Source organism: Chrysemys picta, chromosome 17, assembly GCF_011386835.1.
Source record: "Chrysemys picta bellii isolate R12L10 chromosome 17, ASM1138683v2, whole genome shotgun sequence".
Taxonomy (NCBI): Eukaryota; Metazoa; Chordata; order Testudines; family Emydidae; genus Chrysemys; species Chrysemys picta.
In genome coordinates, this window is record NC_088807.1 from 20,751,950 (window position 1) to 20,775,998 (window position 24,049).

At 58.0% G+C, this 24,049-nt stretch overlaps 3 protein-coding genes across 3 annotated transcripts; all 3 read left to right on the forward strand.

The window, feature by feature from the left end:
• The first annotated feature begins 3,681 nt into the window (after positions 1-3,681).
• On the forward strand, positions 3,682-14,562 carry LOC101941175 (leukocyte immunoglobulin-like receptor subfamily A member 3). Its single transcript, XM_065571551.1, has 8 exons — positions 3,682-3,830; positions 3,946-3,981; positions 5,053-5,343; positions 9,342-9,473; positions 10,021-10,048; positions 10,273-10,316; positions 10,967-11,004; positions 11,229-14,562. Exons 1-8 carry the CDS (start codon positions 3,800-3,802, stop codon positions 11,382-11,384), a joined length of 756 nt encoding a protein of 251 aa, XP_065427623.1. The 5' UTR covers positions 3,682-3,799; the 3' UTR covers positions 11,385-14,562.
• A 67-nt stretch (positions 14,563-14,629) lies between these two features.
• On the forward strand, positions 14,630-17,854 carry LOC135976348 (immunoglobulin superfamily member 1-like). Its single transcript, XM_065571552.1, has 5 exons — positions 14,630-15,064; positions 15,295-15,330; positions 16,109-16,399; positions 17,147-17,434; positions 17,719-17,854. Exons 1-5 carry the CDS (start codon positions 15,034-15,036, stop codon positions 17,754-17,756), a joined length of 684 nt encoding a protein of 227 aa, XP_065427624.1. The 5' UTR covers positions 14,630-15,033; the 3' UTR covers positions 17,757-17,854.
• LOC135976350 (leukocyte immunoglobulin-like receptor subfamily A member 1) lies at positions 17,771-23,719 on the forward strand. Its single transcript, XM_065571554.1, has 4 exons — positions 17,771-19,176; positions 20,299-20,364; positions 21,370-21,500; positions 21,602-23,719. Exons 1-3 carry the CDS (start codon positions 19,032-19,034, stop codon positions 21,498-21,500), a joined length of 342 nt encoding a protein of 113 aa, XP_065427626.1. The 5' UTR covers positions 17,771-19,031; the 3' UTR covers positions 21,602-23,719.
• Positions 23,720-24,049: the final 330 nt, after the last annotated feature.

A 24,049-nucleotide genomic window follows, 5' to 3' on the forward strand; every position in this document is an offset into this window, starting at 1 on the left:
CTTCATTCTAAATTATACAAAATGCAAACAATACATCCTACTACACGCTGGGGCGGCCATGTTAACCGAGGGCAACCAGGGGCTGGATCACAGAAACACCCTTGGGAGCTGCCACCTGATGTGCCAAGACTACTTTTATTCCTGTTTTCCCTGTCAGGTCAGGACTCCAGCACCCTGTCTTGCCAGGCCAGACACTCCCGTCTGCTCCAACACAGACCCAGGGTCTGAATCACTTGTCCCAGAGCTGCAAGTTTACCTGAAAACAGGTCACAGAAGTGTGCTTGTCTTTAGCACTCAGATGCTCAACTCCCAGTGGGGTCTAAACCCAGATAAATCCGTTTTACCCTGTATAAAGCTTATGCAGGGCAAACTCATAAATTGTTCGCCCTCTATAACACTGATAGAGAGATATGCACAGTTGTTTGCTCCCCCAGGTATTAATACATACTCTGAGTTAATTAATAAGGAAAAAGTGATTTTATTAAATGCAGAGAATAGGATTTAAGTGGTTCCAAGTAGTAACAGACAGAACAAAGTAAGTTACCAAGCAAAACAAAACAAAACACGCAAGTCTGAGCCTAATACATTAAGAAACTGAATACAGGTAAATCTCCCCCTCAGAGATGTTCCAATAAGCTTCTTTCACAGACTAGACTCCTTCCTAGTCTACAGGACCGGCTCTAGGCACCAGCAAAACAAGCACCTTCTTGGGGCGGCACATTCCCAGGGGCGGCACAGCAGCTGTGGAGGTGCAGCTGGGGCCCGCATGGCCTCAGCCGCGCAGTGCAGGGCGCAGGGCATCTGCAGCACGCGGGCGCCGCTCACCACCTCGGGCAGGTTGTCGTGGCACACGTCGCCCATGCCGGCCATGTCGAAGAGCAGGCGCAGCGCCCCGAGGCTCACCCCCTTCACCCGCAGGATGTCCGGGGACGAGCACGCGGGAAATAGTCGCTCTTGGCCACCGACTTGTGGGCTTGGATCCGCCGGCCGGACACTTCGATCACCAGGTCCGGCTCCTCCGAGACCGGCTGCTGCGGGCTCCAGGGCTGCACTCCAGCCTGGGGACAGTAAGTGCCAGGCGGCGGCCGGGCGATGTCGCCTCCTCCCGCCTCGGACTCAGATGCGCCTTGTTAATCTCCCACTGGCTCTTCACCACCCGGCTGCAGGAGGAGGCTGCTCCGGGCCCCCGCCCCGGGCAAACTGAAGCACAAGGAGGAGCTGAAACCGCAGGGAGCTTGCAAAGGGAGCGCGGCGCTTTCCCCACCCCCTCCCTCCTCTTCCCCAGCTGATGCGCTCCCTTCCATGGAGCCGGGCGGCTGCCGGCTGCCGATGCTTCTCTCCGCCTCCCCCAGAGCTTTCCCCGGTGGCCCGAGCTGCTGCTCCGCTCCTCCGCAGAGCCTTTTTGGGCAGGTCTTTGCCTCACTGATATTCCCATCACCTGGGTAGGACTGGGCTCTCCATGGCTATAGCAGATCCTGGACCTGGCTAATGTCCGCCCCCCCACTCCCAGCGCAGCCGCACAGTCAGCCACCCCTTCGCCTTCCTCTTCTCCCCCCTCCCTTTTTCCTTGTTTCCCTTTGCGGTTTAAGGTTGAACGTCACTGTGGGCTTTCCTTGCTCAACTCTCCTTCTTGGCACATGGTCAATTTCAGCCTTGTTTCCAAGCGTGGCCTTCTCTCCCATGCTGACAGCAGAAAGGGGTGTGGTGGCAGCCGTCCCTGCAGCCACTGAACTTTTCAACTTGACTAATTTCAACATCGGTTAGATCTCTGTAATCATCATAGGTGTGCTGCAGCTTGATTGCTCAGACTTTCCGTGAGTGGCATTGACAGGTCAACGTATAGTAAGAAAGTATCTCATTTCCTGTTCCTTGGGGGAGCTGGGGTTTTTTTTTCCTGGCGCAATTTAATTTTTGATGAGCCTTTTTCCTATTTTTTTTTCTTCAGAGTAAGCGACACATGTCCTTTAACAAGTGAAAGATCATTGAGTTTTAACAGTTTTGATTTACCGAGATGTTCGCATGCATCTCCCAAGATCCGTTGGACTAATTGCGCTGTTTTATTTCAGCTCAAAGAGGAGCTAAAGATTTTCCTTGGACTTTCTGCTCTGAAATTTGCAGCAACAGAATCAACTAAACATGCTGATGTGTGATTATATTCTGCGATTATTGCCCCAATATGCAAACATGTGGACAAGCCAAAAAAAAAAGGGGGAGGGGGGAGCGTCCAAAATATTTTTTGCTTGGGGCAGCAAAAAACCTAGAGCCGGCCCTGCTAGTCTGAACCCAATCCTTTCCCCGGTGCAGTCCTTGTTAGTTCCAGCAGACATCTTAGGTGGAAAGCAGGGGTTTTGTCATGACTGGCAGCCCCCTTTGTTCGGTTCCACCCCCTTTTATAGTTTTGGCACAAGGCGGGAATCTTTTGTCTCGCTGGGTCCCCACCCCTCCTTCTAAATGGAAAAGCACCAGGTTTAAGATGGATTCCAGTATCAGTTGACATTTTCACATGTCCTGTGAGAACCCTAATCTCCATTCTTCCAGGGCTGGCCCGAACGGACCCAGGAAGGTTTGCGAGTAAACAGAGCCATTTACAGGTCATTGATTCTGAAGCACCCGTAACGGCTTCCACTTAACATGTTTACATCAGTAATACAAGTTTATATCTTATTCGCCTAACTCCAGACATAGAAATAATACATGCAAACAAATGGGATGATCACACTCAGTAGATTATAAGCTTTGTAATGACACCTTACAAGAGACCATTTGCATATTCCAGTTACATCATATTTCCACTCATAAGCATATTTCCATAAAACATTAGGGAGCGCAATGTCACAGGGCCTTTCACATCTAGAGAGATGACTCATCCTTTTCTCTAACCACTAGACCCCCCCTCCTGCCCCCCAGTCCCTAATCAGATCCAGGGAGAGAACCCAGGTGTCCTGGCTCCCAGCCTCTCCCACTCAATCACTAGACCCCATTCCCCTCCCAGAACTGGGGTATATAACAGGGTAGGTGCCGGGCATCAGGTTTACACAGAGTTTCACTGGCAGTAGCAGAAACAGGAAGCGAGCGCCGGCTCTGGACAGACTTCCCCTTTCACAGATTTATCGTCTGTTTGTTTAACAACTCAGAATATAAATTTACCCCTATGTCACCCCCGCACAGGGGCCAGAAACCACAACCCCTCTTTGCCACATCACTTGACTAAGAATAGATTCTGCATCAACACGAACTGAGAAGGAGGTTGGCCAGATCCCTCCACCCTCATGCTCCAGGGCAGGTGCTGGGCCCACCCGGGGTCAGGAAGGAAACTCTGTCCCATGCCATTGGAGAGGGTTGCTCCTTTGCGCAGGGGAGGGGGCAGGAAGAACCCTCCTCTGCTCTGAGCAGCTGCTCCAGGGAGGCTAGACGGGCCTGTTGGGAAAGGTCAGGGCAGCCTGGGCAGCTCTTTACACCTCCTGAGATTCCCCCTGTTCCCAGCTGGTCCCTGGACTGGGCAGCTCCTATGTGGGGCTGGGAGGTGATGTGTGTGTGGGGGGGGCTTAGGCAGCTGCAGGAGGGGATGTGGTTTGCTGGGCGTGGCAGGGATCTGGCTTTGCTCTGACCATGGTAGATTTGGCCTGGAGATTGCAGAGAAACCATCTGATGGCAAGAAAGGGGCCGAGTGCATCAGGGGTTTCCTGGGGCTGCAGCACCTGGCGCAGTTCCTCATTCCGTTCACTCTCGGGCCTCAGGCTGGGTGGAGCTAAGCACCGGGGTGTTGGTGGCAGCGCTGAGGGGCCCCCACTGCCCCGTCATGGCGTCTGCTCTCACCGTTCTCCTCCTCGGTGAGTATCGGAGACAGCCAGGGCATGTGCCCATGAAGGGGGGCAGGATCTGAGCCCCGGGTGTAGGAGTCAGTTACTCTTGGATCTGGTCCCTAATGAGCTGTTTCCTTTCCAGGCTGCTGGCTGGCCGGGCGGAGCGGGGTGTCCGGAGGTGAGTATCTGTGGGCAATGGCGCAGCTGGGGGAATTTCCACATTAAGGACGAGGGACGTGGGTAGGGGGTGGAGGGGGTGCAGATCCCCCAAAGGGATGTTCCTGTCAGACCCCTGCTCCCTCCCACACCCAGAGGTGGGGACTGAGACCTCGCCCCACTCATTACAGGGATGGGCACCACCCAGGGTGAATTCACCTGCACTCAAAGCTCTGGCCCCCAGACTCAGGGCACCAGCCACCCCACAGCGCCCCCGAACTGTGCCCAGGGAGCTGGCAGGAGCCCGGGGAACGGGTCAGGCAGAGCAGGGCTGTAAGACGTGGACACGCAGAGGGACTGGAGCAAGGCACCGTTGTGTCTCACCCTCGGCTTGCTGCACACGCGCGTGTCGCTGCCTTGCTCGTGGGTCCGGCTCAGCCCGGCCCGGCGTTCAGAACGTCCCCTGACCAGCTTTGGGAATATCCCGTCCCCAAAGGGGCCCCCGGCACCGTGCAGAGCGGAGCTAAATCCCCAGCGGCTGGGAGCAGTTTGGGGCAGAGCGGAGCCAGAGTTTGAGACCCAGGGGTGGGCAGGAAAATATTAGAACAACCGGGGGATTTTGCAAATGTGTTTTTCGGCGTCTTTGCTCAAAGGACTCAGATTTGTCCCGCGAACCCCCCCCCTTCCCCCCCCGCGCCCTCCCCGCACTCCTGTGCATACAGCACATTGCCAGACAATTGAGGTAAATGTGGTTTTTAGAATATTTTAAAGAATAATCCACGCTAAGACCAACTGCTACAATGTTAGAAAAACAGAAGCGGGTGATTCTGATCTCAGCCCCTGGGGTCAATCTGGAGTCACTCTTGACTGCAGCGGGGGCAGGGCTGAATTGACCCTGGATAACTAAGGGAATCAGAGACTGGAAATCTCCTTTCCCCCGTCCTGTGTCTCACCCCGGCTGTGAGCCGCGGGGCCGGGCCTGCACCCCAGGGACAGGCGGGGGGTGAAACGCTGGAGCGACAGAAGGGCAGAGGATTGAACCAGACAGACACGATTTGTGTCACTCCCACTTACTGCCTGTTTGTGCATCCAGAGGGGTCCCTCCCCAAACCCTCCATCTCCGTCAGCCCCGGTGGGGTGATCCCCGTGGGGGGAAACGTCACCATCCGGTGTCGGAATCAGCACCTGGGCATGAGGTTCCTCCTCTACAAGGCTGGAGATGGGAACTATCTGACTTACACAGACCCTGCTGGCTCTGAGGCTGAATTTCCCATCACCAGCGCCACACGGGAACAGAGCGGAAACTACACCTGTCGTTATAGCAACAGAACAGGACGAGCTGCCTACTCGGAGCCCAGCGACCCTGTGCAGATCATTGTAGCAGGTGAGGGGCCCAGCCCGGCACCTCGGCTCCCAGCCCCACACCCAGCCAGGCCCCAGGGGATCTCCCTAAGCCCTGGCACCCAATGGATGGGACGTCCAGCCAGTGAAGGTTGGGTGTGTCGGGGAGATCTCAGGACCCTGGAGGTGGGCGTGTGGGGAGGGGGGAGATCTCAGGTGGTGCCCTGGATCCCAGGGGAAACCCTGACCCTGTCTCTGCCCTGTCTCATGCTGGGGACGGGGCGCAGTGGCTGTGCCAGGGTCTGCCTCACGCCCCATCTCCCTCCCACTGCAGAGCTCAGCTCCCCCAAACCCTCCATCTCCCTGGGAGGAGCGGTGTCCTGATTTATGGTCCCAGCTTTGGAGCAGCCTCTGGGAGCCCTCGTCAATGTGCCAGACCCCCTGGGGATCTCACTCTTCCTTCAGGGCAAGCCCCGCGGCTCCCCCGTCTCCTTAGGCTGGACCCCTGGGCCGGCTGCCCCCCGGCTTCCCATCACGAGCGCTGTTCAGCGAGTGCCGCTGAGGCAGATCCCGAGGGAGCCGGGTACAATCTTGGGGAGCAACGTGTCCCTACTCCAGCCTCTGCAGGGCACCCCGCTGCGCGGGCACACAGGAGGGGCTAGGAGGCCACTGCACCCAGTGCAGGAAGTTCCGGGTTTTCCCAGAGAGAAGAACGTTATAGCCGGGTCCAGCCTGGCTCCCCAGAGCCCCTGCCAAGCGGTGCCCCCCTGGGCCCCTGCTCGGTCCCTCGGCTCCCTCTCTGTTCAGCTTCCCGGGCTAACCCCGGCCTCCCGCCTTTCCTCAGTCCTTGGCTGTCTGGCCGGTCACACCCGTCTGGCTTCCTGCGGGGGCTGGGCCATCCATGGTCGTTAGTTGGCGGCAGGTAGCAAATGTCCCGGAGATGGGCTTTGCCCTGGGGCCCCCCAAACCCGAGACACCGTTCAAACATTTGTCGTGGTCTGGCCGAGAGTAAACAGCCTTTGTTCGTGACCTAGTTAACCATGCAACATAGAGGAGAAACTGAGGCAAACATGGAATTTGTACCAAATATTTACAGAAAATTCCCACTCTGTCACAGGGAAGCCCAGCCAGGGAGCAGGGACGGAGTCACTGGGGGTGTTTGTGTTCCCCAGCCAGGGGGCAGCAGCAGCCGCTGGAGAGTCATAACAGAGGGAGGGGGGATCCCTGCCCCCAGGGGGAGCTGCAGAGTAGGGGTCTTTCCCAGGGGGATGCTCCCCCAGGCTGCCCGCACTCTGGGGACGCACAGAGGAGTCGGGGCCTAGGGGCTGCCAAGTTGGCACCATCCCCAGCCATGAAAATCCATCCCCCGCCCCCTGGAAATGACCCTGACGATCAATGCAGCGAATCTCCCCCACCGACGGATCTGGGAGGGGAGCGAAGCCTCCTGCTCAGACACGAACCTGCCACTAACAGGGCAGCTGGAGGCTTCCTCTGGGGGCAGCTGGGCCCCTCAGTGGCCACGGGCGGTGGCCTGGAGCTTGCCATGAAGCAGCCAGTATGGGAGGCGGGATACCGGGCTAGATGGGCCCGTTGGCCTGAGGCGGTGTGTATGCCGGGTTGAATCACAGAAACCCCTTTGGGAACTGCCACCTGATGTGTTGAGTCTAACTCTGAGCCCATTTCCCCTGCCAGCTTGGGACTCCAGAACCCTGCCTGGTTTGAGCCAGACACGCCTGCCTGCGGCAAACACAGACCCAGGTCTGAATCACGTTCCCCACAAGCTGCAGGCTTCACTGAAAACAAGCTTAAGAAGTGCTCCTGTCTTTAACACTCAGATGCTCAACTCCCAATGGGGTCTAAACCCAAATAAATCCATTTTACCCTGTATAAAGCTTATGCAGGGTAAACTCATAAATTGTTCTCCCGCTATAACACTGATAGAGAGATATGCACAGCTGTTTGCCCCCACCCCCAGGTATTAATACATACTCTGGGTTAATTAATAAGTAAAAAGCGGTTTTATTAAATACAAAAAGTAGGATGTAAGTAGTTCCAAGTAATAATAGACAGAACAAAGTGAATTACCAAGCAAAATAAAATAAAGCATGCCGGCCCAAACCTAATACAGTAAGAAAATGATTATAGATGAAATCTCATCCTCAGGGATGTTCCAGTAAGCTTCCTTTTACAGATCAGTCTCCTTCTAGTCTGGGTCCAGCAATCACACACACACATCATGATTACTGTCCTTTGTTCCAGTTTCTTTCAGGTATCCTTTGGGGGTGGAGAGGCTATCTCATGAGACAGTTGAAGACCAAATGAAGGGGTCTCCCAGGGATTTAAATAGACTTTCTCTTGTGGGTGGACACTCTTCCCTCCCCCTGTGTAGAATCCCAGCTACAAGATGGAGTTTTGGAGTCACATGGGCAAGTCACATGTCCATGCATGACTCAGAACTGACAGGTGGCAGCCATTGTTCACATGCTACCTTGAACGACCCCAGGTAGACTTCTTAAGTGGATTGGAGACTTCCAAGGTTCCCTTGTCTGTTAAGTGTTTCTTGATTGGGCACTTAATTTGCAAATTCCTTTCTAAGAAGCTGCCCAAATGCTTTACTAAGGCCACTTAAAATCAAACAAGTACACAGCCAATATTCATAACTTTGAATACAACAATGACACATGCATACAAATAGGATTAATACATTCAGTAGATCCTAACCTTCACAGAGATATGTTACATGGCATATGTAGCTGTCATGGACTCACAGATCGTGCCCACTCTTGGCCCCGTGCGGTCCGGGGGGGAGTGCCCCTTTCAGTGCGACAGCCCTTCTTGGGTATCCACTCTCTCTCGGGGTCAGGCCCCTCCACCTCCTGGAGCCGCACCTCTCTGAGCCTTAGCATGTCTGTCTCTGCCATGGGCCCCCTCAGGGAGTCCACTTGCTCTGGACCCCCGGGACGTCCACCCGCTAAGGGGTTGATGCAACCCTGTTCTCTAGACCGGAGTGACTCTCAGCCAGCGTAAAACAGGAGGATTTATTGAGAGTTGAACACAGCACAGGAAACTCTCAGGGCCTCAGGCCTGACCTCCCTCAGCCCAGCACATCCCAGTCTCTCTGCATCCAGATGGGCTCTGCCTGCTCCCCCTCTCCAGCCCAGAGCCCCCCTGCTTCCCAGCTGGGCATCTGAGATCACAGGCCCCAAGTCCCACCTCTGTCCATTGTCTTCTCTCCAGGTAAACAGGGTCGTAAACCGGGGCCTCCTCTCCTCGCTTCTGTCCTCTGGCTGGAACCGGCTGGTTAGGTCACTGGGTTCTCACTCTGCAGCCCATTGTCCTCCCACTGGCCAGAACCGGCTGCATCTCCTCAGCTGGGCCTCTGGGTCACCAGGTCGCCAGGTCACCGGCCGCTGGGGTATCCATCCTCCCGGCCATCGGCAGGGTCCCCGAGTCCTCTGTCCGGTCCTCTGCAAAACACACTCCCTCTCCCCTCACCTCGTTAAACCAGTAACACCCAGGGAAACTGAGTCCCACCCCCACCGCAAGCAAACCATTGAAACCCCACCGAAAACAAGAAAATCCCCCACTTCGTCACAGTAGCATAAAACATAATCCAGTTATGTCAAATTTACATTCATCAGCATATTTCCATAGAGGATATGGGCTGCAACATCACAGTGTGTCCAGGCCTGGCTAGTGCCATGGCCCCAAGTGGGGGTGGGGCTGGAAATGAGACCCAGGCTGGATCAGACAGCGCCCCATAGCGCTGCGCTAGTGGGGCCAGCCCTGACTGATGGGGAGAGCGCCCCCTACCGAGCCCCCGCCCTGCAGCCCAGTGCCCCCAGCACAACAAATCCCCCAAATCTTGCTGGCTCTGACCCCACTTGATGCCTTGGGGCCCCCAACATCCTCCCCAAAGAATTTCGTGCTGCCTGCGCCCTGCGGTGTCCCAGCCCCTTGGGCGCCGCCTGGGGTGGGAGGGGCTGGGGGGGGGCAACAGACCAGTCGCTCCCGGCACTCACGGCTGCTGCTGTTTCCCAGGTGGATCGGAATCGCCGGCACCTCCGGGTCTGACCAGCCCCATCCTCGCCGGGGTGAGCGCGGCAGCTGCCGTCCTCCTCCTCCTCCTCCTCCTCCTCGTGGCCTTCGTCTGCTTCAGAATAACCCGAGCCAGTGAGTGCCCCGCCCAGCGAGGGAAGGGTTAAACCTGCGGCTAAGCAGGGCGGGATGGGGTCACGGCTTGGATGAGGGACTGTGCCGGGAAAGCCAAGGAGCAGGGGGGGCTCAGCAGGGGGCACTGAGTGAGTAATCCCTGTACACACAGCTGTCCCACCCCAGAGGTGGCCGCATTTCAGCGCTGAGTGAGGGGTCCCTGTTTAACGAGCCCCTGGCACCATGCTTCTCAGGTACCTGGGCTGCCACGGGAGCCACTGGCCTGTGGATCAGGTTCGTTATAACGAGTCACTAATGAGGAAGGTTTGGGGACCAGAAAAACCCCCGGAGTCAATCTTCCCCACCCCCTCGGTGCATGCTATGGTGTTGTGCTGCCCCCTGCTGGTCTGGCCCAGCCCAGCAGGGATCCAGGCTCAGCACCAGCAGCAGAGGGGAGCCCCCCCAGACCCCCCCCATCCCTGCTGCCCTGTGGGGGTGAGTGGCCGGGTGCTGGGACCGGGGGATCCCGATTGGCTCATGGAGGATTCTGGTTTGTGTCCCTCTGCAGGAAAAGGAGCCGCACCGAGACCGAGCAGGTAGGAACCCGGCTCCTCCCCGTCCCGATCGACCTGCCGGGGTCACAGGGCTCCTGGGTTCTGTCCCAGCTCGGGGAGGGGAGTGGGGTCTAGTGGTTAGAGCGGGAGGGCGGTTAGGGTAAAGCATGAGGGAGGATAGGGGGCTCTCTGGGTTTGTCGGGGAATCTCCCTGCGGGTGGGGGGATATGACATTTACAAGGGGATTTTCTCTTTTTTGGCGCCAGCCCTTTGGGGGTGTCGAAGGCCCTGGATCAGCAAGACCCTGTCTGTGAGTAACACACCCAAGAGGGTACAAGGGTGGGAAAGGAGCCCTGGAGAGGGGTGGAGCTTGTGGGGGCTCCACCCACATGGGGCAGGGCCTGATTTACAGCTGCTGCTGGGCAGGACTAAGGAGAAGGCCCCAGAGGTAGCTGGTGTCAGCTGAGCTTCTTGCCTCCCTCCACACCAACTCCTTGGGGGTCACCCTCCCCTCCCCCTCTAGGTTAGGGACTCACTCTGTGTATCCCCCATTCTCCCCCACAGGCCTGGGGCTTTGTGTGTCCCCACTTCACTTCTCCATCAGACCTTCCCAGCCAGTGACCTGTGGGGAATCCCCATCCACTCCTGGCTCCCAGCCCCCTGTTCTAACCACTAGACCCCACTCCCCTCCCACAGCCAGGGTGAGAACCCAGGAGTCCCGATTCCCAGCCCCCCTGCCCCGCCGTAACCCCCTAGACTCTGCCGCCGTCTCTGTGCCTCAGTTTTCTTCCCTCCCTGTAACACGGGGCTAATGACCCTGGCCCATGCTGTGGGTTGGAGGAGGGGGGTGGCTGTGCCGGGCTCTGACCCCCTGGCTGGACAGAGGGGTCGGAGCTGGGTTTGGGGGTTCTGCTCTGGACCGGCCGGGGGTGCAGCTCAGCAGGTGTCTCTGTTCTGCAGACGCCTCCATGGATGAAGGGAAACAGCCGCTGACCCTGGTAAGTGTCCCCTGTTCCCCCATGGGGCCTGACCCCAAACTTGACCCACATGGGCCCCACTCACCTTATGTGGCACACTCAGTATTTTGGGGTGGGGACTGGGTTGCTGGGAGGGGCTTATGGGATGACCAGCTGGGATTGCAGGGGTGTGTGTGTGTTTGGTGGGGGGTAGGTGCGCACACACACACACACACACCCCCTTCAGTGACTCTCTCCCCGCCCAGCCGCAGGAGCCTGACCCTGGTGCCGATGGACTCACCTACGCCAAGTTGGACCACCAGGCGCTGCAGGCCAAGCGGGGGGACCCAGCCCCTGCCCCCGAGCCCGCCCAGCCCAGCGTGTACGCCGCGATCAACGTGAGCCAGGGGACCCCGCAGTGAAAGCCCCCCACAGCCATGGGGTGCCGACCCCCACGGGGCAACAGACTCACCCCCCTGCAGCGCCAGCCCCGAGATCTCTGATTCTAGGGAAGATTTGGGGCCAGGGGACATCCCAGGCTGCCCTCCCACTGCTGCAGCCCCATCGCATCGAGCTGCTGTTCCCCTGCCCCGCGCACACCAACATGTGGGGGGTTGGGGGACTGTGTGACTCAGCACCGGGAGGGGAAGGGGACACATTGAGGCAGCTTTTATGTGATTTTACACATCCTGTTAATCTCCAGATTTGCAATAAACACAGAACCACAAACCAGCCCCGCTGGGCAGGCCCCAGCCCCGCTGTCCCTGCACCTGGAGTATGTGTCACACCTGGGGGAGAAGGGATTGCTCTGAGACGGCTATGGGCCCCTCCTGCTCTAACCACTAGACCCCAGTCCCCTCCCAGAGCCAGGGTATATTACAGGGTCGCTGCTGGGGAATCAGGTTTACGCTGAGTTTCACCGGCAGTAACAGAAACAGGAAGCGAGCGCAGACTCTGGACACACTTCCCCTTTTCCCGGATTTTTCGGCTGCTCCTTTAGGAATTTAGGATCTAAATGTATCCCTCCCTCCCCACCTCACGGGGCCAGAACCCACGGCCCCTATGTCCCATCTCTGTCTCTGTCTCACACCACTTGGCTAAGAACAGCATCTGCAGTGACACTACCTGGGAAGGAGGTTGCCCAGGTCCCTCCACCCTCATGCTCCAGGGCGGGCGCTAGGCCCAGCTGGGTCAGGAAGGAACCTCTGCCCTGCTCCATGGGAGAGGGTTGCTCCGCGGGGGGTACTGTGTGGTGTGGTGGGAGCTCTGAGCTGCTGCTCCAGGAAGGCTAGATGGGCCTGTTGGAAAAGGTCAGGGCAGCCTGGGCACCTCTTGATGCCTCCTGAAAGTCCCACGTTCCCAGCTGAGAAGAAGACAATGGACAGAGGCGGGGCCTGGGGCCGGTGATATCAGATGCCCAGCTGGGAAGCAGGGGGGCTCTGGGCTGGAGAGGGGGAGCAGGCAGAGCCCACCTGAATGCAGGGAGACTGGGATGTGCTGTGCTGAAGGAGGCCAGGCCTGAGGCCCGGAGAGTTTCCTGTGCTGTGTTCAACTCTCAATAAACCCTCCTGTTTTACGCTGGCTGAGAGTCACTCCGGTCTAGAGAACAGGGTTGCGTCGACCCCTTCAGGGGTGGAGACCCGGGGGGTCCAGAGCGAGTGGACTCCCTGAGGGGGCCCACGGTGAGAGACAGACGTGCTAAGGCTCAGAGAGGTGCAGCTCCAGGAGGTGGAGGGGCCTGACCCCGAGAGAGAGTGGACCCCCGAGAAGGGCTGTCGCACTGAAAGGGGCACCCCCCCACGGACCGCACAGGGCCAAGAGTGGGCACGATCTGTGAGTCTGTGACACCCAGTACCTCACTACCATGGATCTTACCAAAGGCTACTGGCAGGTGCCACTACCATGGATCTTACCAAAGGCTACTGGCAGGTGCCTTTGGACCCGGAGGCCAGGGCGAAGTCTGCTTTCACCACCCCAATAGGGCTCTTGAAGGTCCTGGTCCTGCCTTTCGGCCTCAAGGGGGAACCTGCCACCTTCCAGCGCCTGGTGGATCAGTTGCTAAGGGGGATGGAGGACTTTGCTCTGGCGTATATTGAGGGGGCCCACGGCGAGAAACAGGTGTGCTAAGGCTCAGAGAGGTGTGGCTCCAGGAGGTGGAGGGGCCTGACCCTCTGAGATAGTGGACCCCCGAGAAGGGCTGTCACACTGAAAGGGGCACCCCCCACGGACCGCACGGGACCAAGAGTGGGCACGATCTGTGAGTCCGTGACACACGTGAAGAGAGAATTGAAGATATGTTTTTCCAGTCCTTCAAACCATTTTCAGTAACCGATGTACCAATTGCGTGATTTCTAAACAACTTGCAGCAAAAACAAAACACAGAGTCCTTCAACACTGAATATTGTAACCACTTTTGATGAATTTCCTCCCCATGAATGAGTTTCCTCCTTTAATGCTGAGCAGAGAATTTTCTTTTATTTCCATCCTTAGGGAAGGGAAATTCATGAACTTGTTCGGGTCCATGTTCCACGAGAATTTGCCGCACGCTGTCATCACACCTGGGCCATGAAGCTGGGTCCCCATATTGTAACTTGTTTGTAACGTCCTCATCCTTCCTTCCTTCTACTTCGTTTACTTCAATTTCTGCATGTGTCTCTGAAGGTGAATACATTTTCTCCACTTCCATATCAGTCTGATGGTGTGAGCTGCCTTCATCTAGAAGTAAGTTTCCATCATCTTGAGTTTCCAAACTGCTTTTTTGTGGCTGTGAGCTACCCTCATCTCGAAGTAATATACCTTCATCTTGATGTTCCAAACTGCTTCCGTGCGGATGTGAGCTAACCTCCCCTCCAAGTAAAATTCCTTCATCTGGATGCTGTGAACTGCTTCCATCTTTATTTGGATTAAAGAGAAGATATTGCAGGAAGGATCCCTGCTGTTTTGCTTGGTCCTTTTCCTTCTCAGCCTTTCGTTTACGATACCCAGCTCCGGAGGGTTTTCTTTTTCCTCTTTCTGCCATGGGGCATTTGAATATTGTTATGTACTGTGCTCCCGACTGCAAGCATTATAGCACACTTCGACACACCACATGGTTGGCGATTTAAATCACGTTGCAGCCATCCCAACACGTCTTTTCACTGCTTAAAGGGTCAATGATTAGTAACATACACTCACTTACCTATTAAAACTACTCTGAAACCTATTAAAACAGTTAGTTACAGCGTTTATACAGAAACAAAATGACCTTTTATGATGTTACAACCCGACACCGGTTGTTTGGAAAGTAACCCCCTTCCTCACGTTTACCCGCTTGGAGTGTGACATCATCACTTTCGTAGTCTATTAAGTGTTAACGCTGTTACTTTTCTTTTATGGACCTTATTTATTACATGTGAACCAGTTATAACAAAGAAACGTGAATTTAGTACATCTTTGAATCTGTATCATGCCGACAAAAAATCTGCTTTTAACCGTCTTAATTTAAATGAAACAAGCACAAAAACAGTTTCCTTCCCTTGTGAAATCTTTCTTTTTAAACTTCCCCTTTATTTTTTTAGCAGTTTATGTTTAACACAGAACTGTTCTGTATTTGCTTGTGTTTTGAAGTTATCTCTGCTGCCGTCTGATTGCTCACGTCCAGTTCCAAATGAGAGGTGTGGCTGATTGGTCAGTTCATAACTCTGAAGTTCTACTATAGTGGTCAGTAGAAGATTGCAGACAAGACCCTGTGATCTCCTGGCTCCCAGCCCGATGCACCTTCCCCAATGCTGCAGGGTGCACTGAGGGTGACCTCTCCCCCCTCCCCACAGAGACATAGACAAGCTGGGAGCTGCAGGATGCTTGGCAAGGCCGATGGGCCCAGGATTTCCTGGTTTTGCAGGGACCTCTGCTTGGTTTGGCTGCCCTAGATTTTGCCTGCAGATTAGAGCCAACATGTGATGGACACAGGAAGACACGAGACATGATAGACTTCCTGTAGCTGGAGCAACCAGCTGAGTTCCTCATTTGGGACCCGGAGTTGGACTCCAGGGTGTTGGTGGCAGCACTGAGGGGCTCCTCGCTGCCCCCATCATGGCATCTGCTCTCACCGTCCTCTTCCTCGGTGAGTATCGGATAAAGCCATGGCGTGTGCCCATGGGAGGGGGGGGAGGATTTGAGACAGGGCGTGTGGCCATGGGGGGCAGATCTGAGACCAGGGCATGTGCCCAAGGGGAGTGGGGGGGGGGCGAGATCTGAGACCAGGGCATGTGCCCATGGGGGAGGGATCTGAGGCCAGGGTGTAGGATCCAGTTGCTTTGGGATCTGGTCACTAATGAGCCATCTCCTCTCCAGGCTGCTGGCTGGCCGGGCACAGCGGGGTGTGGGGAGGTGAGTATCAGTCTTTGGGGAGGATGGTAACATCAGGGATGGGGGAGGGGATACGTGGGGTGGGGTAAAGAGGAACTGAGCCCTGAACCTTCCCCAAAACTCAACCAAAACTCCCCTGTGAGATCAGACCCGTCCCCGTTCTTCTGTGCCCCCCACCCCCTGCCATGGAGTAACTAGGAGCTGAATCTGGCTCCCAGGGTCCGGCGAAGCATCCCCTGGTTCAATGTCCTGCCCCCAACAGTCTGAGAATCAGGGCGGGGGGGGGGGGGGAGCGGGCGTGGGACGTGGATTTATTTCAGCTCATACAAATGCTAACAGGGCCTGTCTGTGGGCTCCAGATCCCCTCGGGGAACTGATACGTTCCCAGTCAGTGCAGCCGTGGGGGAGAACCCACCAGACACCCCCAACAGCTCCCTCCCCTGCACTCACATCCCCTGCCCTGTTCCTAAGGTCTGGGGAAAGGTGGGTCTTGAGCGACTCCTGCCAGTCACAGACTATTTCCAACTATGGGGCCGGGGGAAGAGCTGGAGGGGGGCACTGGTCAGGCTCCCTGGCTGGCCTCAGGTGGGGTTGTGGGGGGGCAGGTGATCTCCCATGCAGCCGGGTCCTGAGCGATGTCTGGGTAAACCCCCTGCCCCCAATCCCCATGGGCAGCCAGTGCCAACCCTGGTAGGGGTCAAACTCCTAGGGAGGCCAAAGGACAGATGGACTGAATTGGGGTGGGGGGAGATGGGGGCTGTGTCTCCCCTGTTTAACTCCTGTCTCTTCTTGAAAGCAGGGCGTGAATTTCTCAAACCCACCGTCTGGGTGAGCCCCAGCAGGGTGGTGGCGCTCGGGGGAAGTGTCACCATTCGCTGTGCGGGTCGGTACCCGGGCATGGAGTTCTTTCTGCGTAAAGCTGGACACCCGAACCCGCAGGTGCGGACGGTGCCTGATGGGACCGTGGCTGAATTTCCCATCCCCCGTGTCGGCCGGGAAGATGGAGGGAGCTACACCTGCGACTATCGCTCCATAACGGATCAGAGTCGCTGGTCGTATCCCAGCGACCCCGTCGAGATCATTGTAGCAGGTGAGGGGCCCGACTCAGTGTCCCGGCTCCCAGCCCCACACCCAGCCAGACCCACAGGGGGTGTCTGCACCAATGGGATGCTCAGAGCCAGGCTCTGCCCCGATCCCTGGGCCCAACAGAGGGGACACCTGGCTGGGCAGCAGTGATGGAGTCACTGGGGAGTTCCCAGCCAGTGGGGAGAAGCAGTCACTGGATGTTCAGGGCTGAGGGAGGGGGATCCCTGCCCCGAGGGGGAGCTGCAGAGCAGGGGGGCCTTTCCCAGGCAATACATCAGTTAGGGGGTGATGGGCAGAGCTGAATTTTTTAAACCTCAGTGTATAGTAGAGACCTGCACAGTCCCCTACAAGTCAGTGGTGGTGCTGTGCACAGAACCCAGGAGTCCTGGCCCCCATCCTCCCTGCTGCCCCCACTAGACCCCACTTCCCTCCTAGAGCCAGGGAAAGAACCCAGGAGTCCTAGCTCCCAGCCCTCCCAACAGAGAAGCCATGGAGTGAATGGACCCTGGAGACTGGACTGACCTGTCACCCGCTAAGGAGCACAGCTCTGGCCCCCAGGGGCTGGGGTTGCTCCGTGTCTCATGCTGTTAGCCCAGGGCTCAGAGGAAACTCTGGCCCCTGTGGAAAGGCATCCAGGAGCCCGACCCCAGGGCTGCTGGGTCTGACCCACCACTGAGGCCTGTGGTGAGGACGGGCCCCAGGACTGAGTGACGGGGCCTGCGTCTCACGGCCTGTCTGCTTCCCACTGCAGAGCCCAGCTACCCCAAACCCAACATCACCCTGCTGAGCCCCAGCGGGGGGGTCTCCCCGGGGGGAGCCGTGGACGTCCGGTGTCGGGGGCAGCACCGGGGTGTGCGGTTCGTGCTGAATAAAGAGGGACGCCATTTCCCACCTGTGGATTTGGACGGGTTTGAGGCTGTGTTTTCCATCAGCAACGTGCGCCGGGAGGACGGGGGGAGCTACAGCTGCTCCTATTACAGCAAATCGGAGCCGTTCGCCGTGTCGTACCCCAGCGACCCCGTGGAGCTGGTGGTGAGAGGTGAGGGGCCCGGCTCGGCATCCCCACTCCCACCCCCAGCCAGACCCTCACGGGGGCTTGGTGCCAATGGGACGCTCAGAGCCAGGCTCTGCCCTGAGCCCTGACCCCACAGAGGGGACGCCCGGCTGGGGAGCGGGGACGGAGTCACTGTGGGGTTCCCCAGCCAGGGGGGAGCAGCAGCCCCTGGAGACTCGGGGCAGGGAGGCTACTTTAACGCTGCCCCTTGTGCGTAGGAACTGTGAGTCTGTATTTAATCCCGTGATCCCATCCCCTCTGTTCTCCAGACTCCGCTCCAGGCAGTGCCCCGACCGGGGCTGAATGAGGCAGGGGCTGCAGGAGAAGCGGTGGCTTGGTGGACACAGCGCTGGGCTGGGACCCAGGAGATCTGGCCCAGCTCCTGGTGGGGCCACAGACTCTGTGTGGTGGGAGCACGTCACAGTTGCCAAAAGTGTCCTTCATTGTGGCCGACCTCAATCTTGGGGGATCTCAGGCTGAGCGCCCACAAACCGAGACCCCCCACAGTTAGTGGAGACCTCTGCAAACGCTGACCTCAATGGCGCTGGATCCCTTGTGCTGGGGGAGCATGAAGGGCCCCCGCAATGATCAGGGCCCCGTTGTGCCAGGCGCTGCATAGACACAGAGTGAAGAGACAGTTCCTGCCCCTGGGAGCTCACTGAGGAAAGTGAATCTGTCTGTGCCCTGTAGAATGGGGATAACGATGCCTCGCTGCCTCCCGGAGGGCTGACTCCCTTCCTGTGTGGGGCTCAGGCCCTGCAGTATCAGGCACCAGAGACTAAACCGTGAGTCGCTCTGTGCTCGGGGGGGGGGGGCCCGGACGCAGTGAATGAGGCAGTGGCCACACATGGCATATCAGGACCCCAAGAAGTAGGCAGCCACAGCTCCGTGTCTGTGGGGCTGGCAGCCCAGCTCACAGGCCGGGATTCTGGGTCAGGGGAACTCTGGGATCTGGGAGAAAACCTCTACCAGGAGGCCCCTGGATCTGCCCATGGCTGGGGTCAGCCGGGGAAACACAGAAGATGAGGGTTGGAAGAAACCTCAGGAGGTTCTAGTCCAACCCCCTGCTCAAAGCGGGACCAACCCCAAGTAAATCATCCCAGCCAGGGCTTTGTCAAGCTGGGCCTTGAAAACCTCTATGGATGGAGAATCCACCACCTCCCTAGGGAACCCATTCCAGTGCTTCACCATCCTCCTAGTGAAAAATTTTTCCTAATATCCAACCTGGACCTCCCGCACTGCAACTTGAGACCATTGCTCCTTGTTCTGTCATCTGCCACCACTGAGAACAGCCGAGCTCCCATCGTCTCTGGAGCCCTCCTTCAGGTAGTTGAAGGCTGCTATTAAATCCCCCCTCACTCTTCTCTTCTGCAGCTGGAGGCCGGGGCTGGGTGGGTGCCCGGGTCTGGCTCTCACAGCCTGTCTCCTGTGTGCAGATCGCAGCTTACCCAGACCGTCCATCTCTCTGAGCCCCACTGGGGTCACCACCCCAGGGGCAGACGTCACCATCCGGTGTCAGGGTCCGCGCTGGGACGTGAGGTTCTTCCTGCACAAGGCTGGAGACCTGAACCCGCAGCAACACATGGACCCTGCTGGGGACGGGGCCGAGTTCCGCATCCCCACCGTGGGCCGGCAGCACGGAGGGAGCTACAGCTGCAGCTACCGGCTCCAATCACAGCCCTTCATCTCATCATACCCCAGCAGTTCTGTGGAGCTGGTGGTAGCAGGTGAAGGGCCTGGCTTAGCTAGGGTTACCATATTTCAACACTGAAAAAAGAGGACACCCCACGGGGGCCTGGCCCTGCCCCAACTCCACTCCTTCCCCACCCCCAGCCCCGCCCCAACCCCTCCCCTTCTCCAAAGCCCCTGCCCCAACTCTGCCCCCTCCTCTGAGCACCCTGCATTCCCCCTCCTCCCTTTCGCTCTGATCTTGGTTGGAGGTTGCTAAGCGCTTCCCTGCTCCCCACTCACCCTGCAGTCCCTGCACCCCCCCCGCCCCTGCAGCCTCTGCGCCCCCCCGCCTGCCCTGCCCCTGCACCCCCCGGCCCCTGCAGCCTCTGTGACCCGTGTTCCCCACTCGCCCTGCAGCCCCTGCACCCCCCTGCCCCTGCAGCCTCTATGCCCCCGCCTGCCCTGCTCCCCCGGCAGCCTCTGCCTGCTGGGGGCTTCAGACGCTCGGCAGCGCGGGTCCCTGCAACCCCGGCCGCAGCTTCCTTCCTGCCGCTGAGCACATTCCCTGGCCTGTCTGTCCCTGCTGGAAACAGCTCCCGCAGCGCCGGGTTCCGAGCTGCGCGGGGCAACGGGGCCACAGGAAGGGTCCTCCAGTGCCCGGGGGGGTCCCCGCCCGCGAGGGAAGCCCGAGTCCCTCTGTTCCCTGCCTGAGCATTGTAGCTGGGGCGGCTGGGCTGCGCTGCGGACCCCGCGGATCGTGCTGGGCGGACCCTGGCTTATGCCTCCCTATTTCCCCGGACACGTCCAGCTCTTTGGAAATTCCCCTCGGACGGGGATTTGAGCATCAAAAAGTCGGACATGTCTGGGGAAATCCGGACCTATGGTAACCCTAGTTAGCATCCCTGCTCCCAGCCCCACACCCAGCTGGACCCTCGGGGTTCTGCACCGATGGGATGCTCAGAGCCAGGCCCTGACCTGAGCCCTGACCCAGCAGAGGGGACGCCCGGCCGGGGATGGGGGACGGAGTCACTGTGGTGTGCTCCAGCCAGGGGGAGCAGCAGCTTGAGATTCGGGGCTGGGGGGGATTCCTGCCCTCTGGGGCAGCTGCAGAGAAGGGGGCTGAGTCACTGTTACAGCCCCTCCCCCGACCCTGACAGACACTGTTTCTGTTCCCGCAGGGGGAATCGACTCGTCTCCGCCTGGAGCAGCGCCGGCTCCCACCTGCCTGGGCAGCGCAGGGCCAGGTACTGGGGCCGGGCTGGGGTGGGGGATGGAATCCGCCATTGAACCAGACGTGGAAACAGGTTGTGGTGCACAGGGCCCGCGCCTGGTTGTGGGGGACGGGGCAGTGCCTCTGGATGGGTGGGGCCCAGACATCAGCGGGAGTGGCAGCCCTCTGTCCCTAATTCACAACCAGACCCCCAGCTCCCCAAATGCCTCTTGCCCTGCAGGTCACTGCCTGGAATTTGCTGGGAGATCCCAGGGGAGGGGCAGGATCTGGGGGGTTGGGCTGTGAAATTGGGCTCAGCTGGGTGCAAGAGTCCTGGGACAATAACTGCCCCCACCCCCTTCTTGGGCCACATGACATCCCCTGGCAATAGGAGTGAGTATTACCCAGAATTCCCTTGGGTCTTGCTTCCCCTCCCCACACTGGGGTCTCAGGGGACCCCCTGACCCTCCCCCCAATGGATGTTCTGCTGCCTCCGGCTGCGCCCTGGTCCCCAGGGCCCTGGGCAGCACCCGAGTCTGGGGGGCAGCAGGTGATGTACCAGCCTCTCCCAGCGCGCACTGCCTGGCTGTGTTTGTCAGCAGCTGAGATACCCTGGGGCTGGGCTCACTGCACAGCAGACAGGCCGGAGCAGAGGCAGCTGTGGGGGTGGACAGAGGGGTCCTATGGGGACAGAGATCTGGGTTGGTTCCCTGTTCTGGGGGGCTAAGACCCTGAGGCTCTGATTGTCCCCATCCCCTGGCCCAGTCCTGGGGTGCCGTGTGTCTCGGGGGCAGTTCGTACACCTGGGAGCCCCCTTCACCGGGGAAGCTGAGATTCAGCCCCCGGGGCAGCAGGACTCAGCCTCCCATGAGGGGTCCGGACCGAGGGAGGCCCCAGAGCCACAGTGTCTGGGAGACCCCTAGAGGGGGGATGGGCCAGATCTGCCAGACGGGAAGTTGGGGGTTTCCAGTCCCGGGGTAGTGCCAGCTGTTGATCGCCCCGTCCGCTCTGGCGAGTGACGCTCCCCTTCCCCCTGCAGCAGCCCCCACAGGGCACCCGGATTTCACCCATGCCAACATCGCCCGCCTGGGGCTGGGTGCCGCGGTCCTGCTCGTCCTGGGGCTGATCCTGGTTGAGGCATATTACAGCCGCCCAAGGGGGGCACCCTAGGTGAGGAGACCCCCCCCCCCTTCTGTGCCCCTTGCTCCCCCCAGGGGCTGGGCCTAGGGTGACACAGGACCCTCTAACCTGCCATCTCTCTGTGCCCCCAGGAGCCTGGATCCGGCCGTGAGGAGAAGAGAATTGCCCTGGGGGACGAGCCGCTTCTCCTCGGGGGGCTGAGACACCGGCACAAACCCCCCTCCCCCAAACACCCCTGCCTCAGAGAATCCCCCCCCACAAACAGCTTCCAACCTGACAGGGCACCCCAGGATTGAACCCCCAATGCTGTGAGCACCAGCCCCTGTGGTACCAGCTAAAGGAGCCACCCCTGAGCTGGGGACATTGGGCTCCCCGCGGAGCAGCCCCTGGAGGGCGACTGGTCCACTCGCTGGTCCAGCCGGGCCGATCTCTGCCCAGGGCTGTCAGTGGGGAGCGGGGCCATAGCAGGGCTCAGCATGGGGAGGGGACTGCCTGTGTCTGCGGGGAGGCCAGAGCACTGGGGGGCCGGGCACTCGATAACTAACCCCTCCCCGGCTGGATTCCCAGCTCCACCCACTCTGCCTGCTCCCTTTCCTTAGGGCCGGGCACCCGGCATTTCACAGCCACGGTCACCCCACCCACCTGCCACCCGCCCCTTCGCAGCCAGCTCCTGCCTGGGGGTCCCCATCGAGTCTAAACCGGCCGCCCCCAGTTACAGGCTCCCCCTCACACACCCGCAGTCGTCCCCCGTCCATCCAGGGCCACATTGGGAGGGTGTGTTTGGCTCCAGCACTTTCCCTACAGGCAGCTGGGTTGTTAAATCCCGCAGGACTACCAGGGCTCATCACCCAGCCCCGAGCCAGGCCCCTCCCCCCATCCCGCAGAGTCCCAGTGCCCCCAGTGCCTGGAGACAGAGCCCCCGGCCCCCTGTGTGTGGGGACGCTGAATCTGGCCCTGACACTGGAATAATGGCATTTACAGCTCCTCAGGTGTCTGTCCCCCTCCTCTTTCTGCAGCAGGGTCCCCCAGCCCCTTTTCTCTCCCCCCTTTCTCCCTGGACGTCCCCGCCCTGTATTACTATTGTATAAACACCCAGAGCTTCCTTCTCCCCTGCCCCCCAAATCTCCCCAGGGGGCGGCTGTGATACCGGAGCCTCCAAATGTCCCCTCGTGGTGGGTTCAGCCGACGAAGGTGAGTGAGAAGTTCAGGCAGCGTCACGAGAACCTGGACGAATGAACGTTGGGGGGGAAGTTGGCGAGACAGAAAGACGGGATTAGTCCAACCCGAGCGGCCGCCAGACAGAACCCACGGGCTGGGCTGGGGCCCGCCTGGGACACGGGAGATGTGGAGGAGCAGAAATCTGTGACCCAAAATTGGGGTGTCAGAAATTAGGTGGACAAAACATCAAGGGGATGGGATGTCCCTCTTACCACCCCTTTTGGGGTGTGTTTAGGACCCTTCATTTTTGGTTTTATTTTATTTAATATTTCCAGGGAATATATTGGTGTTTATTACTACAATAACATAAACAGGTGAACATCGGTGCAAAAATTATTAATAACTTTTTTGGGTTAATATCAGGGTTTATTGTGGGGGACAGAAGGACAGCGAGAAAGAGTATTCAGTAAATTAGTGCTCTGAATTCCGTTTGCTGCAGAACTAAATCAGAACTCAAAACACAAGGCCACCTTGGAGTTTAAGAAAACGATATATCTCTCGTCCCCAAATAAAACTTTTCATTTGAATAAACAGTTTACTGCTGTAGACTTAGAACTATTGGCCTACAACTTCGATGACACCCCATTTCCAACGCATGATACACTCCACTTCATCCTTTTTTCCTGTTTTTGTTTTTTTAAACTTTCAAATACTTCCTTGTGTTTTGAACCTCTTCTGCTACAGACTGTCATTTTCTTCCTATTTTAGTGTGTCAGATCTTTAAACCGTTCTCTGCTAGCAGCTTGAAATGTGTATGTGGTGGGCGTGAGATTCGTCGGTACCTTCAGATGTGCATGCATTTCAGAGCTTGTGTGCCTGCCAGTTTGGTTATTGTTGTATCTTCTAGACTAATCCATAGCCTTACTTCGGCCGGCAACTCTGCATATCCACACAGACTAATGTATTACTGTAACACAGATCTCTCGTGCAATGGATTGTATTTGCCTAATAAAACAAGTTACTCTTTATATATTTGAATGATACAGAAGTAGGGTGAAAATTGGAATAAACCGAATTTATGTAAAACCTGGGATTTTTTCAGTACAAATCTGTTTAAACTGAAAACGAAGGGACTTAGGTGTGCTATACTCACCACCGGGGCGCCTCCTTGCAGCCAGGTCTGGGGATTAGCTCATATCCTGTCTGATGCCCCCTCTTTCATTCTCTCGTACTTGCTTTCTGGAGCTTGGCTGCTCCCCCTGCATTGCTCGGGTCACCGGGGTCCTCTCCTCCCACTGGCCAGAACCGGCTGCGACTCCTGAGCTGGGCCTCTAGGTCACCGGTCGCTGGGGTATCCATTCTCCAGGCCATTGGCTGGGGTCCCAAGTTCGGTTGCTGGCCCTCTGTAACAACAAACTCCC